At 55.3% G+C, this 15,860-nt stretch overlaps 1 protein-coding gene across 3 annotated transcripts in view; it reads left to right on the top strand.

Annotated features, from left to right (window-relative positions):
* The window catches only part of PDGFRB (platelet-derived growth factor receptor, beta polypeptide), a 34,416-nt gene extending 22,479 nt beyond the window's left edge, over positions 1-11,937 (top strand). For 2 of the 3 annotated variants that reach the window (XM_004686566.2, XM_012727943.1), the window contains exons 11-23: positions 618-712; positions 1,628-1,760; positions 2,269-2,373; positions 2,713-2,823; positions 3,851-4,010; positions 4,915-5,075; positions 5,606-5,724; positions 5,938-6,060; positions 6,756-6,867; positions 7,292-7,391; positions 7,879-7,984; positions 8,755-8,987; positions 10,144-11,937. In XM_004686566.2, the coding sequence (XP_004686623.1) occupies positions 618-712; positions 1,628-1,760; positions 2,269-2,373; positions 2,713-2,823; positions 3,851-4,010; positions 4,915-5,075; positions 5,606-5,724; positions 5,938-6,060; positions 6,756-6,867; positions 7,292-7,391; positions 7,879-7,984; positions 8,755-8,987; positions 10,144-10,345 (1,760 nt within the window). In that variant the 3' untranslated portion in view covers positions 10,346-11,937. Of the gene's footprint in view, positions 1-617; positions 713-1,627; positions 1,761-2,268; positions 2,374-2,712; positions 2,824-3,850; positions 4,011-4,914; positions 5,076-5,605; positions 5,725-5,937; positions 6,061-6,755; positions 6,868-7,291; positions 7,392-7,878; positions 7,985-8,754; positions 10,045-10,143 lie in introns of all 3 variants that reach the window. The other variant, XR_001145669.1, reaches the window with a different exon arrangement.
* Positions 11,938-15,860: the final 3,923 nt, after the last annotated feature.

The raw sequence follows: 15,860 nt of genomic DNA, 5'->3' as shown, positions 1-15,860 counted from the left end.
CAGAGAAGGGCACGTGGGGAACAGAGGAGGGCGGTGGAGGGGGGGAGGTGTGAGGGTCAGGCCAGGGTGGACGCAGAGGAAGAGCTGAAGAGTGGGAAGGTGTGCTGCAGAGGCCAGGCCAGAGGCTGGTGGTGGTGTGGGCTGGGAGGCACCATGTTGTGTTCGCCATTCCCCAGAGGATGCACTTTGTAACCACCCTCACTACCCAGCTCCACTTGCACACGGGGGTAAAACAGGGAGGGCAGCAGTTTCCTGTCTATAATCTCTGGAGGGTGCTCGGTCATTCAGGCCTTCAGCTAGTTGACCAGGCTTTGACAGACCCAGGCAGGGCGCGGATTCAGAGGAGCGGTAAGCTCAGCCCAGTCGCAAGGAACTTGCCTTCCAACTGAGCAACGGCAGGCCACAAAGACCCGCCAAGTACTGAAGGGATGTGGAGGCTGATGAGGTCTGGGGTAGCTACCAGGGGCCTGGGGTATTTGTGGGCGAGGCTGAGCAGGAGCACAGTTCTGTTCTGAGCAGGATGGGTAGAGAGGGACTTGTGGTGCCAGAGGTGTGCTGAAGGGTCAGCAGCTGCCAAGTACCCACTTCCTGTAGGCAACTCTTGTCTCTGCCTCCAGTCCTGCCCTTTAAGGTGGTGGTGATCTCAGTCATCCTGGTCTTGGTGGTCGTCACAGTCATCTCCTTCATCATCCTCATCGTGATCTGGAAGAAGGTAAGCCCCACCCTTGCACAAGGAGTATAGACAACGCCGCAGTTTTGTACAGGCCCCCTGCTGTCCTTGCAAGCTGCAATATCTGATTATGCCCATTCCCAGCATAGAGCTCTGCACGTAGCGCTCTAGAAAAAGGCTGTTGCTGAGCTTCCTCCGCCCCAGTAGCCTGGGCCAACATGGCCCCCATCCAGGCTCCTTGCTTCTGCTATGCCACTCCCCAACCTCCCAGGCGTCAGCCTCACGCTTGCCATAGAAAGGGTCTGGGCCTCCGGATGGATGCAGTGGCTTCCAGGATTCTTCCACCTCCTACCCACAGAGAGCCCCAGGATGCCAATGAAATGCATTCTGATCCTGTCCACGTGTAACTGCAATGTTCTGTCCTGAGATTTGGCCTCTGGTTCCAATTTTTTAAAATTCCTGATAGGACTGTTGCACCCTCTGATTTTATCATTCTAAGATTCCAACTCTGTGATCCCCACATCCTATGATTTCAATGCTATAAGGTTACCTCTTTCTGACTTTCCACTGTGACTGAGCTAGCAGCGGGGAGAGGACACGAGCCACATGGCCAGAGCCCCACCCCCTCACCCTAAGTCACTTTCTGAGGCTGCCGTGCTGTCCCCTCCCATCTGAGCAACTGTTGAGGTGCTGAGAGAACCTGGTGATAGGGTTCTGATGAGCAGTGCCCTCGCCTGTCATGGCCCCCGGCCACCGCCCACTCCACCCTCCGCTGTTGGCACCTGTTCTCACGACACCCATGAGGACCTTGGCTCTAGCCACCATTTGCTGTGTGGCATTGGATAAGCTCCTGCCCTCTTCTGGGCCTTGGGGTCTCCTGCTCTGTCAGGGGCAGAACCTAGAGTGCCTCAAGGTCCAGTCCCCTCTGAGCAAGCTTCCCTGGCCTCCATCCTGCAGAAGCCACGCTATGAGATCCGATGGAAGGTGATCGAATCCGTGAGCTCCGATGGCCACGAGTACATCTACGTGGACCCCATGCAGCTGCCTTATGATTCCACCTGGGAGCTGCCGCGGGACCAGCTTGTGCTCGGTCAGTCTGGGCCTCGGGTGCCAGTCAGGGACTCGAGGCGGGTGGCAAGACTATGTGAGCTCTGGCCCCAATTTGCCATGACAGGGTTTGAGGTCTAGGGTCTTCTGTGCCCTCGACCTCCTCCTCTGTACCGTGGGAACCAGCTGGTCCCGCAGGGATTGAGCAATCAAGTTGTGTGATCTGTGACTGTGTGAGATGGGCCCACTTCATGGTGAGAGAGGAAATAATCATCATCACGGGCAGGCTGAGTGCCAGGACGATGCTTAGTTGGGCTGGAGGGGCTGATGGGTGCAGAGGCACTAGGCACCACTCTGGGGAGGGAGGAGACTTTCTGGGGACCCAGAGGGGCCAGAAGGTAGGCAGGGTTTAAATGAGGTATCAGGAAAGACTGAAGCACTGCGATTTTAGGAGCCTCCTGGGTGGGCTTGAGGAATGTCTAGGTTGACCTCAGTGAGGTGAGGTGGCAGCTTCATGATAAAGCAGGAGCTCAGAGAATCTCTCCCCCCAGGACGTACCCTGGGCTCTGGAGCCTTCGGACAGGTGGTGGAGGCCACAGCTCATGGCCTGAGCCATTCCCAGGCCACCATGAAAGTGGCCGTCAAGATGCTGAAATGTGAGTACGGGAGCCCACCTTCCCCCGCCTCCAGGTGCCCCCTCTCCTTTCCTTTCCCCACACTGAGGCACCCTGATTCTGGTTTGAGTAGGTCTAAAGAAGGGTGGTCTCACTACAGCCTGTGCCACCCCGATTCTGTGTTGGGAGGGAGGCTTCCTTAGGGTTCCCTCCTCTGGAGGCCTCCTTGCCTTCCGTCTTCTCGCCGTCAGCCATCTCTCCCTTCCCCGGGTGTGCAGGTCCTCATCTCCCTAGTCCACATGTCTTACGGCCCAGGTGGGACAGGAGAGCCAGAAATGGCTCTGGTGGGTGAGCAAGGCCTGAACGCCCTCTGTCCCGCAGCCACAGCCCGCAGCAGTGAGAAACAAGCCCTCATGTCTGAGCTGAAGATCATGAGTCATCTGGGACCCCACCTGAATGTGGTCAACCTGCTGGGGGCCTGCACCAAAGGAGGTAGCAAGCCCACTCCTGGGGGTTCGGGGTGCCAGCACAAGACCTGCCCCTCCTCACACCCATCACCCCCTCTTCACCCCTCATCCTTGCAGCGTTCTCATCCCTCCTCGGGCCACAACAACAGGCCTCTCCAGCTGGAGGGTCCGTGTCCAACCTGGGGCACCCCCACCTTCCAGACCCAGAGGGCACAGGGGCTATGAATTCACAAAACCATATACCTTCATGGCTGAAGGACTGCAGGGTGTCAGTCCCAGCGACCTCCAAATCAAGGGGTCCTGTGGCATTTTTTGTTTTCATACTGTACTTCATACACTAATAAATAGCAGCTCAGATGACATGAGATGAGTCACACCCCCACACTGGGGACCACCCGCACGCTCGCCCGAGCTGCTTCCAGGCCTGTGTTCCCAGCATAGATAAAGTCTCTCCAGCCCAGAGTGTTTATCTGAAGCTCTAATTGTAAGTTAGACTGCAAAAGAAAAAAAAAAAAGAAAGAAAGAAAAGAAAAGAAAAAGAAAGGGAAAATCACCATTTGCAGCTGCTTATTGTGAGATTTGGGGTTTTCCTCAGTTTTGTGCAAGCAAAACCAAATACAGAAGTATGTGCACCAACAGAAGCCAATTTATGTTTACAGCAATCAACCATTTCAAAGTGATTCTTTCCATTAATGTTGTCAACCTACTAATTAACCTTCTGGAGCTTCCATTTCTCTTGACATGAATGCATTTAATAGTTGTCCTTTTTACTTATATACTAGCCCAAAAAATAAGCTTTCGTTTGAAAACCCGTCAGTCACAGGGACCTCTGTGACTGGGCCCCACCCAACAGGCACCCTCTCAGGGGCACACCGGCGCCCGCGCTGGGTCTCCTTCGAGTAAGGGCCGTCATGGCCATAGAGGCAGGCAGGGACCCAGGGAGCCAGCCCCGGCCTCTCCACCAGCTCTCCAGCTGCCTCTCCCCCCTGTAGTGGTTGTTCCCCCTGGGGTCGCCCGAGGCCTCCTGCCCCTAAGCCTGTGCCTGCCTGCAGGCCCCATCTACATCATCACCGAGTACTGCCGCTACGGCGACCTGGTAGACTACCTGCACCGCAACAAGCACACCTTCCTGCAGCTCTGCTCAGACAAGCGCCGCCCGCCCAGCACCGAGCTCTACAGCAACGCCCTGCCCGCTGGGGCCCCCCTGCCCAGGTAGCCCTGTCAGGGAACTGGAGGTGGGGGTGGGGAGGGGACCTGATCTTTGGGGAGTCCTGAGGAGTACCGGCTCACGCCCTCCTTGTCCAGGACTGAAGCTGGGTCCAGGGCCCTTTCGCCAGTCAGCCCGGCGCAGGGCATAGGATGAAAATGGTGATGGTGGGGACTTCGGTTACCACCTGCTGACTGTAGCACCCAGGCCCAGTGCTGAGCGCTCTGCAGACCTATGTCCTTGCTCTGGTCACCAGCGCTGTGTCCCGATTTTGACCTCCTCTTCCACACCGCGCCACTGGTGCTCCAGGCCCTGCCCGAGTCGCCTGGCTGCACCCCATTCCTGAGTCCTCCCTGAAGCGTCTCCTTCTGCCTGCATATTGGTTTCTCTCTTCTTCACCAAAAATGACCTTTGTGACTCTTTTACTGATTACAAAAGCATTATGTATTTGTTGCTGACATAAGAGTAACTTCTCCAACACATTGACCAATTTCCTCCCAGTTTTTTCTACCACTAGAAACATTCTTGTCTATAGTCCCACAGCGCCCTGGGGACACTCTGGGTGCTGGTTGGGCGCTCACAGGTCATGACTGGATGGCACTGTGGATGCGCAGGTAGGACACACCCACCCGTGGGTGCTGTAATAGCCTGGACGTGAACCATCTTAGAACACACACCCGGTCTTATGTGGTGTTAGCAGCTCCAGCGCCCAGCACAGGGCCCAAGAAGCTGGCTGAAAGGGCCTGCTTCATAGTCACCCACTTTTGTGGCAGTTTGAAGGAGGACGAGTGAGTGAGAGAAGAAATATGTGGGTGCAGGGCCTGTGGGTCCCAAGGGTGAGCAGAGGGTCCAAAGGAACGGAAGCGAAAGGCTGTGGCCTCTCCTCTCATAATGCTTCTCTCACCCCAGCCACATGTCCCTGCCTGGGGAGAGTGATGGTGGCTACATGGACATGAGCAAGGACGAGTCGGCAGACTACGTGCCCATGCTGGACATGAAAGGAGACGTCAAATACGCAGACATAGATTCCTCCAACTACATGGCCCCGTATGACAACTACGTCCCCTCTGGTGGGTGTCCATGGCGTCCTCACAGCTGGGCAGTGTTGTGGTTTCCCCAGAGCTGTTCACGTGCTCAGCTTGGCAATAGTGCTGGAGTTAAGGTGGCCTTGTGCCCATTTCATAAATGCAGAAACTGAAGCTAACCACCTGCCCAAGCCACGAGGGGGAAACCTCAAGCTCAACCAGTTTCTGGGTCCAGAGAGTCACACATGGCCCACAGGGAGGAGAGTGGGGGGGTGGGGCGGTGCCTGGTGTCCTGGGACCTTGGGGAGAGCAGTCTGTGCAGCCAGGCCCCAGGCCAGTCTAGTGTCCTTAGGGACCAGGCAAACAAGACAAGCACAGGTCACCCGGGGCTAATGCCAACAGTTTTTCTGGCCAATGAAGGGGTAGGAGATGTTTAAGTCACATATTTGGAAGCTGCTTTCCTCGTGAGGGAGACTTAGAGGGTCAGTAGCCACCTGTCTGGGACAACAGCCTCTGTGGGCCAACGGGCAGGGGTTCTGTGGCCAAGGGGAGACCTTGTGCTCTTTGTACCCTAGCTCCTGAGAGGACCTATCGGGCAACTCTCATCAACGAGTCCCCGGTGCTGAGCTACACGGATCTGGTGGGCTTCAGCTACCAAGTGGCCAATGGCATGGAGTTCCTGGCCTCTAAGAACGTATGTCTGTTCGCAGAGTGCGGGGTGGGTACATGGTCACCCAGTCGGGTTGGGTGTCCCCCTACAGCACAAGGTCTCCCTGGCTGGGGAGACCATGAATGTGCGCCCCTACTTCACCCCCCGGGTCATGATGCACTTTCCCCCAAGTCCCTGACACAGAGGGTCTTTCCCCTCTATAGTCCCCGAGGCCTCAGCCCCCACCTCCCCACCCAGTGTGTCCACAGAGATCTGGCAGCGAGGAATGTGCTCATCTGTGAGGGCAAGCTGGTCAAGATTTGTGACTTCGGCCTGGCTCGTGACATCATGCGGGACTCCAATTATATCTCCAAAGGCAGTGTGAGTGTCTTCCCAAACCCAGACGGAGAGTCCTTCCGGGTCAGCGTGGCTGTGGCTCCTGGATGGGGCTTCTGGTGGCCTGGCTCCCAAGGGTGCCAGGCTCTGCTGCCTCACCATGTGTGTGGAAACAGGAAGGGGAGTCACCAGCTTTGTTTGGGTTTGAGGGGAGATGTTGAGTCCTGTGGGGTTTAGACTTCCTGGTCACGGGCTATAAGGAGACCCTGGAAAGGTGGGAGCGGAGCAGACCAAAGAGATGTTTTAGTGCTGTTAGGATGCAGACAGTGAGACAGATAAGTAGGTAGAAGGCAGCATTTGATTAAAACATGACCATCTGCTTCCCACTCATAGTCTCACTTTCCACATAGGGCCATTGAACCCCAGATCTGGAGGGACACTGGACCCTAGAGAGCTAAGACAGCTGGGATGAGATCTGCCTGGCCCCTGGGCATGTCTCTGTTCATCTGCCCACTCCCAGCCCTGCCAGGGGCCTCTACTGAGGCAAGGGGGAGTTGCCTGGGGCCTCAGACCCTGTTGCTTTTCTCCCTAGACTGGGGCTGCTATGTCCCTGTCTCTGGGGAAAAGAAAATTGAATGGTGAAGTGGGGTGAGGTGGAGGGATGGGCAGAGAGAAGGTGCTGGCGTGGGAATTGCCAGCCCAGGTGCACTTAGGCCTGACTCCACCCTGCCCTTCTGCAGACCTTCCTTCCCCTGAAGTGGATGGCCCCCGAGAGCATCTTCAACAGCCTCTACACCACCCTGAGTGACGTGTGGTCCTTTGGAATCCTGCTCTGGGAGATCTTCACCTTGGGTACACCTCCTTCCCCATTGCTCACTGGCACCCTGCCCTGCCCTACACACTTGCAGCCTGGTGGGCCTGCGCAACAGGCTCTGGCTTCGGGCCCAGGCTTAAGTGCCAGCTCCGCTGCAAAGTGCAGTTCTCGCTGTGTGACTTTGGCAAGGGTCCTGCCCTCTCTGGGCCTCCTAACCTCCCCATCTGAATATTGAGGGGTTTGGAGAGTAACATCAGAGCGCCTGCTTGGTTCTGGCATCCCTGTTTCTCTCACTCTGGGAGGGTTATGGTTCGGCATGCAGGAAGAAGCCCCAGAGTCCTAGTGCCAGGGCCACCTTCACCCGTTCCCGGCTGGTGCACCTCTCCCTGTCCCCCAAAGAGGATCTCTGCCACTTTGCCGACACCCCTAAAGCTGTGTCTCTTTTATCTTGCTCCCCACCAGGTGGCACCCCTTACCCTGAGCTTCCCATGAATGAGCAGTTCTACAACGCCATCAAGCGGGGCTACCGCATGGCCCAGCCAGCCCATGCCTCCGACGAGATGTGAGTGGAGCCTTGGGTGGGGGACAAATTCTACTGGCCTGAGCCAAAGATAAGAGTGATTTACTCAGAGATCTAGAAAAGACTAGGCATTGCTGGATCTAGGTGTTCAGGAAGTCAGGAAGCTCCCAGAAGCTGCTGTTCCAGGGCTGGCCTCAGCAGCAGGCTGGCACTGCCCACAGCACTGTACCCCACTTGCTCACCGCAGCCCCAGTCCCAGTGCAAACTGGCCGTCAAGGGCTCAGTGAGGTCACATGTCCATCAGAAACAGCCACTGAGGGGCTGGATGAACCTGCTGATCAGACGTGGTCAGGGGCTCACCGCGGTGTAGTTAGCTCCATGGAGCCCCAGATAGAGGGGGGGCACCAGACGTAGTCAGCAGAAACAACACCCCTCTACCCTCTACCCTATTCTTTTCATTGCCCACATTGTTCTGGAAGGTGCGGCCTCCAGCTCCCCACCCACAACTCCTGTGCTTCTCTGTCCCCAGCTACGAGATCATGCAGAAGTGCTGGGAAGAGAAGTTTGAGATCCGGCCCCCCTTCTCCCAGCTGGTACTGCTGTTGGAGAGACTGCTGGGTGAGGGGTACAAGAAGGTAAGTTGAGGCAGGGGCACGAGTGGGAGGGCGGGATGGAAGAGTCAGACACTGGATTCCAGGCTGTGTGATGGGCTGGGATGTGGGGGACCACCCTTTACGCTTTCAGGACCTCAGTTTCCCTGCCGGCACTAGTAACGATGGGCTGGAGGCAGAATTTACTTCAGCAACACAGGGTATTTTGCAGTGAAGTCCTGGGTGGAAGTTGACTGATCTAGACTGGGGGGAGGGAGCCCCTCTACCCTCTGCCTTCCTCATATTTTTGCCCCTGGGCCAAACCTTGGTTCTTTCTTTGAAACCTAAAGAGATTCTGTCAAGATGGGCGGAGCAGAGCGTGACAACCCTCTGTGGCCAAAGTGGGAGCTGGAGTGAGGGAGATGCCTGTCTCCTTTGGTATCTTTCCTCCGATGCAGTCCTAACCCCACTCCCACCCACTTTTAGATGGAGTAGCTTAGTCACCACTGAGCACCCCAGGAAAATGAGCCCCCCTGAAGGAGGTCAAGGCAGCGAGAGAACCTGCACCTGTGTGCTCTGAGTTGGAGAGTGCTAAGGCAAAGAGTGCTGGCCCACTAACAGGGCCCTCCCCAGGTGGCCCCAACTCATCTGTCTGGGAGACAGCTGTGACTTGGGGCCATTCTCCCCACTTTCTGGGCTCCAGCTGCCTTCCTTACAGCAGGGAGGGCAGATGTGGCCAGAATCTGTTAGAGAGCTTTTCTGGCCTGATCACCCTTGTTTCTTGGGCCTCCCCCACAACCCCCCTTGTGGAGCAGAAGTACCAGCAGGTGGATGAGGAGTTTCTGAGGAGCGACCACCCAGCAGTCCTTCGGTCCCAAGCTCGCTTGCCCGGCTTCCATGGCCTCCGGTCCCCACTGGATACCAGTTCTGTCCTCTACACTGCTGTGCAGCCCAACGAGGGGGACAATGACTACATCATCCCCCTGCCTGACCCCAAACCTGAAGCTGCTGATGAGGGACCACTGGAGGGTTCCCCTAGTCTTGCCAGGTAGGCATTGTTGTCCAGGGCCCAGTGCAGCAGTGTGCGTGTGCCTGTGTGTGTGTGTCTTCAGCAGTAAGCTGCCTATACCTGCCTGTACCCGCCAGTGGAGTACAAGACAGGTTTGAATACACTTGAGAATTGGTTGGGACATATTGACAAGGTGCCAGTTTCCTCTTAAAGGCCCCCAAGGGCCATCTCCTGTCTCTTCTCGCCTGGCCTTGTCCTAACCATAAGGACAAGAAACCTAATCGCCAGCTCCAGCTCTGTGGTCTGTGCGTCAGGGAGCCTGGTGGTGTGAGGGCAGGAGTCTAGACCAGAACTGAGGCTCGAAGGGAAGTCTTGCTTTCCTTTTTCCTGGGGATGTGGTGAAGTGGCTGTGGGATGGGCTTTGGAGAAGGCCCTGCTGCTGCCTGGGCTGGCTATGTAGACAGGGTCTCCCCTCAGCAAGAGAGAAGGGTTCCCCGTGAGGCCAGGCCCTCCTTCAAAATGAGATCCACCCTAAGGGAAAGTGCAGAGTCCCTGGCTGGGTTGACCCCAGCCCTGCCAGTGGCCATCGGAGACCTGCCAGGCATGGTCTTCACGTGCCTCAGTTTCCCCATGTGTACTAGGGAACACCCATATGACACAGAGAGCCTTCCTGCCTGTTGTCAGAGTGAATGTCCCAAGACTCCAGGTAGTCATCTTGCTGAGGAATTAAGCTGGGAACCCAACGGGAGCTGGGAGCTGGGGAGCTGGGGTGAGGGTCGGGAGAATAAATGCTCACCTGTTTTGCCCTCTCAGACAAGCGGCTTCTCCCTCTGTCCCTCACTTTCCTCATTTCTGAAGTAAAAACAGTAAGTGCACTTCTGTTTGGAAGTTGTGGGATTAAATGGACCTTCAGTATTAAATATACCTTCAAGAGCTGGGGCGAGAGCCTCAAGGGTGGGTGGGGGACCCGGCCAGCTTGATCTGCTCCGTAGCCCCAGCTCCTGCGCTTCCCGCTGTGTGCAGGGCCGTGAGTGCCCCTCTGAGCTGCGCTTTGGCGGCCACCTTGCTAGTGTTCACTGGGACTAAATGAGACAAGGTGTGTGTCAACTACACGGTGCAGGGGGACACAGAGGTTCTCCTCTGTGTTTGACTGCGACCCCTGCCATCCCCCTCATGCACTTGCCTGTCTTTCTAGCTCCACGCTAAATGAAGTCCACACCTCCTCCACCATCTCCTGTGATGGTCCCCTGGAACTGCAAGAGGAAGGGGAGCTGGAGCCCCAGCCCCCAGGGGAGCCTGAGCCAGAGCCGGAGCCGGAGCCAGAGCCGGAGCCCGAGTGGCAGCCCGATCCAAGTGGCCCTGGGCCTCGGGCTGAGGCAGAGGACAGCTTCCTGTAGGGGGGCTGGACCCCAGGTTGCCCCCACAAAGCGCCCGGCAACCTCACAGCACCCAGGGCCTCCCGGCTCGATCCAGCCCAGCCTCCATCCCTCTGGAAAGATTGTGCCTCTGCGTGTCACGCCCTGCCCCCTGGGGCTGCCTTAGACAGCAAGAACTGCAGCGGCCCTGACTAGCTTCCCAGAAGGAAGGCCCGGTGACTCTGAGCCAGGGGACTCTATTTCCCCGTCTGTAAGATGGGAAAGTTGCAGTTTTCTCCCTGGCTGACAGCTCAGAATCCTGGGACATTCTGGAGGTTTGGGAGATGGTATTAACTTTTTCTGCTCAGCCATTGAGGGGCTTCAGTTCTCTCTCGCACTTTTATCCACCCAGGAATTGGGAAAGAGGCTGTGGCCTCCCGGACTCCTGGCTGTTTTTGACCTTGGACCATGTTGCCTCATCTAAAAGCCACTTCTGTCACATGTCGGTCTGCTCTTCCAGGCCCACGGGGGTCTGGGGCCATCATGCTCACTTGCTAGGGGCAAGTCAGGGCCAGCACGACTTGCCCCAGGCACTCGGGGCACACCCTGCCATAGAAAGTGCCTGTGTCCATGTTTTCCTGGCCCCATGGGTCCTGGGGTGTGTTTCCTCATCACTGCCAGTCTTATTCCAGCCACCCGGTTCTCCAGGTCAGGCAGACCCACACCTGGAGCTGTGTTGACATGTCTCGAGAGGTGTTCACTCGTGAGAATGATACGTGCCTTGGACTCTCTAAGAGGTCTCAGAGGAATCTCTCACCCTCTTTGGGTCTGTTTTCCCTTTGAAAAATGAGCAAGTTAGACTCATCAACTTCTGGTGCCCTGCCAGCGTTCACATTCTAGAAAATTCCAAGAGTTGCATATATACTCAAATGAAGCAAAGCCAAACACGCCAGACCTCCATCCTGGAGGTCATCTGGGGAGAGTCCAGGTCACTACAGGCATTCACGTGTCCTAGAAGCCCCCAATAACTGTCCCAGGAACATTGGAAGAGGACCAGACCCCCTTTAGCACCCACACTGACCTCCAGAGCTATCCTGGGCAAAGACCTCCCAGTGCAGCCTGGCACACCAGCACCCGCTGTCCAGGACAGTGAGCTCCCTGAGGGTCCCCGGAGAGGACAAGAAGCCTTGGGTGGGAACCTGAGACAGGGGTGCAAGGGTAGCTATGGGGGGGGGTTCCTTCCCACCTACCAGCTGCCCTGTCCGTAAGGTGTCTGGCCTCCTCACCTGTGACCTCTGCCAGCCACACCCCAGCCCTGGGGGCATTGGAGGGGCCAGGAAAATGAGGGTATGACCAAGAGTACTAACCCAGGGAGGCAGGAAAGGGGGTGAGGGAAGACCGGCCCTCTGAGCACCTGCATCTTGTGCTGGTTGGGGCTCCCGAGGCCTGGAGGAGGGGAGTGGGTTCTCACTACGGTACCAAAGATGTAATCACCTAGGTTTACAAGTATTTTAGGACTCACATTAACTCACATTATACAACAGAAGTACTATTTTGTATGCCGTCATGTTTTCTTATCTGTGTACTTTTTTTAAGGGAAAGATTTTAATATTAAACTTGGTGCTTCTCACTCACAGACAGCGTGGTGTCTCCAGGTGTGAGTCGCTGTGCCTGCAGGGGGGCAGGAGAGGAGTGGGTAGATGGGGCTCTCTCGCTTCACCACTCTGGTCTATTCATTTCTGTCTCTAAAATGGGGTTTCCACCCTCCCTCATTGCACACAGAGGCCACATGCATACCACTTGCCAGTAGCAGTGTGAAGTGAGACGTTTCGCCCTCCTCTAAGTGGGATGCTGGGTTGGCAGGCACGTCACAGGCCCAAGGAGCTGAGCCCTCCCAGGCCGCCACCCTGCCTCACCATGTGCTTTGGCTTTGGCGGCTAAGCCAAGACACCCCTCCCTGATCCCCTTCCCTCCGCTCGCGGGTATAGATCAAGGCCAATGTGCCGGGGAGAGGCATCACTAACACCTGACTCCAAGCCCTGGTGAGTAGTGGTGGGGTCCCAGCTAGGAGCAGGGCAGAGGGGTACCCAAGAACAACAGGGAAAGAGATGGGAGATGTGGCCCAAGAACAGACCAGGGGAGCACATGGGGAGTCAGGCTGTATTTCTGGGGGCAGAGGCTAGCTCTGCTGGGCGGCGGGTGCAGGCCCAGACTCCTCAGTGGTGTGGGACTGATATGCACCTGCCGGCCAGCTCAGTATTAGTTCTGGGCTCCACTGCCCACCCAGGCCTGAGCCCTGACAGCTGCTCAGGATGGGAACGACAGAAATACTAGGGGCAGGGGCTTTGCGAAGTACAGGGCCTAGACCCAGGTGAGGCTTCCTGGCCACCCACCAAGGCTCCTTTTGGGTGGGTCATTGGAGGTGGACCCAGGTCTGTCATAACTCACTGTGTGACCTCGGCCAGCCTCGGCTTTCTGAGTGGAGAAGGGGCACTTCAGCTTGTTTCTTGTTTTGGAGCTACAAGGCCTCTCTGGACTGCTTCCAGGGTGATGGGGCTGCCAGTGGAGACACGGGGCTATTGTGACTCACAGGCCCAACCACCAACTCAGGGACAGCTGAATCATGCGGGTTAAACCCCGCCGCAGGCCTGGCCACCCAACACGCACCTGCCAGAGAGTCTTGGCTCTAGAGAACACCCAGAACCCGTGACCCGGCTGTGTTAGAGATGCATAAGCCAAGACAGAATATGCTCCTTTATTAAGAGAATTAAGTCCACATTCCAGATGGGGATTTTCATTACTCTTGGGAGAGCTGTTGGTCAGGAGACCTCAGCTCCCCTGCCTTTCAGGCCTGCTCCTTATCAGGCCTTGGGTGGATTACTCCACACCAGGCTTCAATTTCCCCAGCAATAAGTGGAGCTAATGATGCAAGGAAGAGACAAGGGATGATACAACTCTGGCAACCTCTGATTGACCGTGACTGGGTGGCTGTGTGTCGGAGCCTGGTCCCCACCCTGCCCCCTGACCTCTCTGGTGGGTGTGTGCTTGAGAGAAAGAATAAGAGATGCTGGGGGAGAGGAAAGAGCCAGAAAAAAAAAACAAAACAAAAACACAGTAAGAAGGCATTGGTGAGTCTGGGACCCCAGGGCCTCTTCTGAGCAGAGAGGGGTGTGGGGCTTAGGGCGGGGAGCCACGGGTCAGCTTCTCAGGCTGCTGCCCCCTACCTGCCACTCAGGCTAGCCCAGAGGAAGGGGTGAGCTGGGATTTTCCTCCCAGACAGATGAGCCACTTGGCCTACAAAACTCTTCCACCACCACCCTAACCAGAGGCAGGTCCTTGTTCCTGGAAAAAGAGAGGCGAGCCAAACACTGCAAGGCCCCCGAGAACCCCCGGGCTCCCAACCCCCCTTCTGCTCTTATTTGAATTTGGACACTATCTCTAAAAGGGTCTTGATTTCAGTTTATTGTCCAACTTCACGTAGCAGTTAAAAAATTGCTTTTTGCAAAAGTATTTTCGCAACATATGTTTGCATTTAAAAAATAGATATCCATTGCTAAAATACATAATATGGAAAGTTTTCTCTTCATGTATTTGGTATTTTAGATTCCATAGACATTTCAAATGCCTACCTTCTTTATTCAGCAGCTCTGTGTGCCGGGATTTATTTTATGGAAATTCTGTCTCTTACTGTGAATATTTTACTTATGTTCTTCTAGGTTTTTTCTCTCTGATCACATGCATATTAGTATTTGTCTTTTGCATCTGTACTTATCTGTATAAATGTAAATATAATTTTCAAAAAAACTACCACCACTACTTAACAACTTGTTTTTCCCTTAACAAAACTTCATGGACATACTCACAGGTGAGCAGTACATAGAAATCTAAAGTCACTTATTTTAAGAGCTGTATAATCTAAAAGCATGCTGTGCCTCTGAAGATTTAAATTTAATTTCTTGATGGATAGTTAGTTCATTCTTCAGAGGAAAGACAATCGTGCAGAGTATGCTTACCTTTGAATACTTATGCAAGTCTCTCCCCAGGATAAACGCCTAACAGAGATGTTGTGTACAGCAAGTAAACATTGAAAATGTTACTGGAGGCTAAAAGTTCCCTTTCGAATATACAAAATCATCATACTCTTGAGGAAATGAAACACGAAAGCTGTGAAAACATCTCTATTTCAGCTCAGCTAGGTGCTCTGGGGCCCTGGAAGGAGACTAGAGCCTTTCTGTCTTGAGAAGAGGCACACAAGAGAAGGAAGAAAGCAGTTCAAGGCAGATGTTTTCTCCCTGAGTGGCTGGAAGGGCAGAGAAGCCTTGTCCTGGTGGACATTTCCCCAGGATGCAACTCAGGCCCTGCAGACTGGCTCTGGCCCCCTTCCAGGGTGGGGTCCCACCTGTTGGGAAACCAGGGTCCCTGGGCTCCCCTGCTCTGCCCACACCTCACATTTAGTGTGTCCCTGTTGGCGCCCCCATATGTGGCCTCACAATAACTCTATGAAATGGGCCAACGCAGGACCAACCACAGATGAGGAAATGGAGGTGAGCGCCATGCAGGCCAGGCACACCCAGGGAGGCTTGGTCTGCCAGTCCATGTCCCTGTGCCTATATTCTTCAGTGTATCTCCAAGGCTAGTTCCTGGATTCAAAGGGGGCAGCAGGCTGGGGCCTGGGGTCAGGGTGCTAGCTGGTCATTGGTCTGGTGGCCCCCAGAAATCTCTGTAGGAGCCTCCTTCGAAGGAGTCCAGGGGCTTCTCTGGGCCATGACGGACTCCCTTGGTCCAGAATACAAACTTCCACGGCTGCCCTGGGGATCTGGCGAGGGACCCTGGACAGGGATCTCAGGATCCATCAGGGACTTGGGGACGCTAGAGAAGTCCATCTCCTTCTGAACCCTCACCCCTTCCCCCCCAGGACTCTGGCCCTTCTTCCAGCAGACTTGAGACAGTTCCATCGTCTCTGGCTTGGGGTTTTGAGAGTAATCACTGCAAGGAACTAGAAAAGTCACAAACACGGGGAAGTAGCAAAGCTTCTGGATTCTCAGAATTCTCATACCCTGCTTCCCCTTCTGAAGAGACAAGATGGAAATTTCCATGCTGAAAGTTTCTCTTTTTTGCTATTGAGTCCAAGCCTATGAGCTGGGCTCTCCATTGCTCAAATACCTCCAGTGGCACCTTATGGCCAAACCAAGAGCAGACGCCACAGGGTGGTGAGAGGCCTCCCCACTGTCGGCCTCCACCCTGTCTACCCCGGCTGGCCACAAGCTTCCCCACCTTCCTACAATATCCGGGCTCGCTTCTCTCCACCTTCTGGCCAACATGTGTTATCTCTTGTCCTTTTGATACAGCCCTCCCGACAGGCATGAGGTCATCGCCCAGTGGGGCTTGGGTGTCCAGTTCCCTAAGCATAAGTGATGCTAAGCAGCCTGCCCTGGACCAGCTGGGCCTCCACATGTTCTTTGTTCTTTGGAAAAATGTCTCTTCAGGTCCTCGTCCATTTAAATCAGACAGCTCCTTTTGCCATACATTGTGTGAGTTCCTTCCATACTTTGGATGG

Source organism: Condylura cristata, unplaced genomic scaffold (assembly GCF_000260355.1).
Source record: "Condylura cristata isolate star-nosed mole 26May11 unplaced genomic scaffold, ConCri1.0 scaffold00021, whole genome shotgun sequence".
Lineage (NCBI taxonomy): Eukaryota > Metazoa > Chordata > Mammalia > Eulipotyphla > Talpidae > Condylura > Condylura cristata.
Note: the sequence above shows the minus strand (reverse complement) of the source record. Positions and strands in the feature narration are given on the sequence as shown.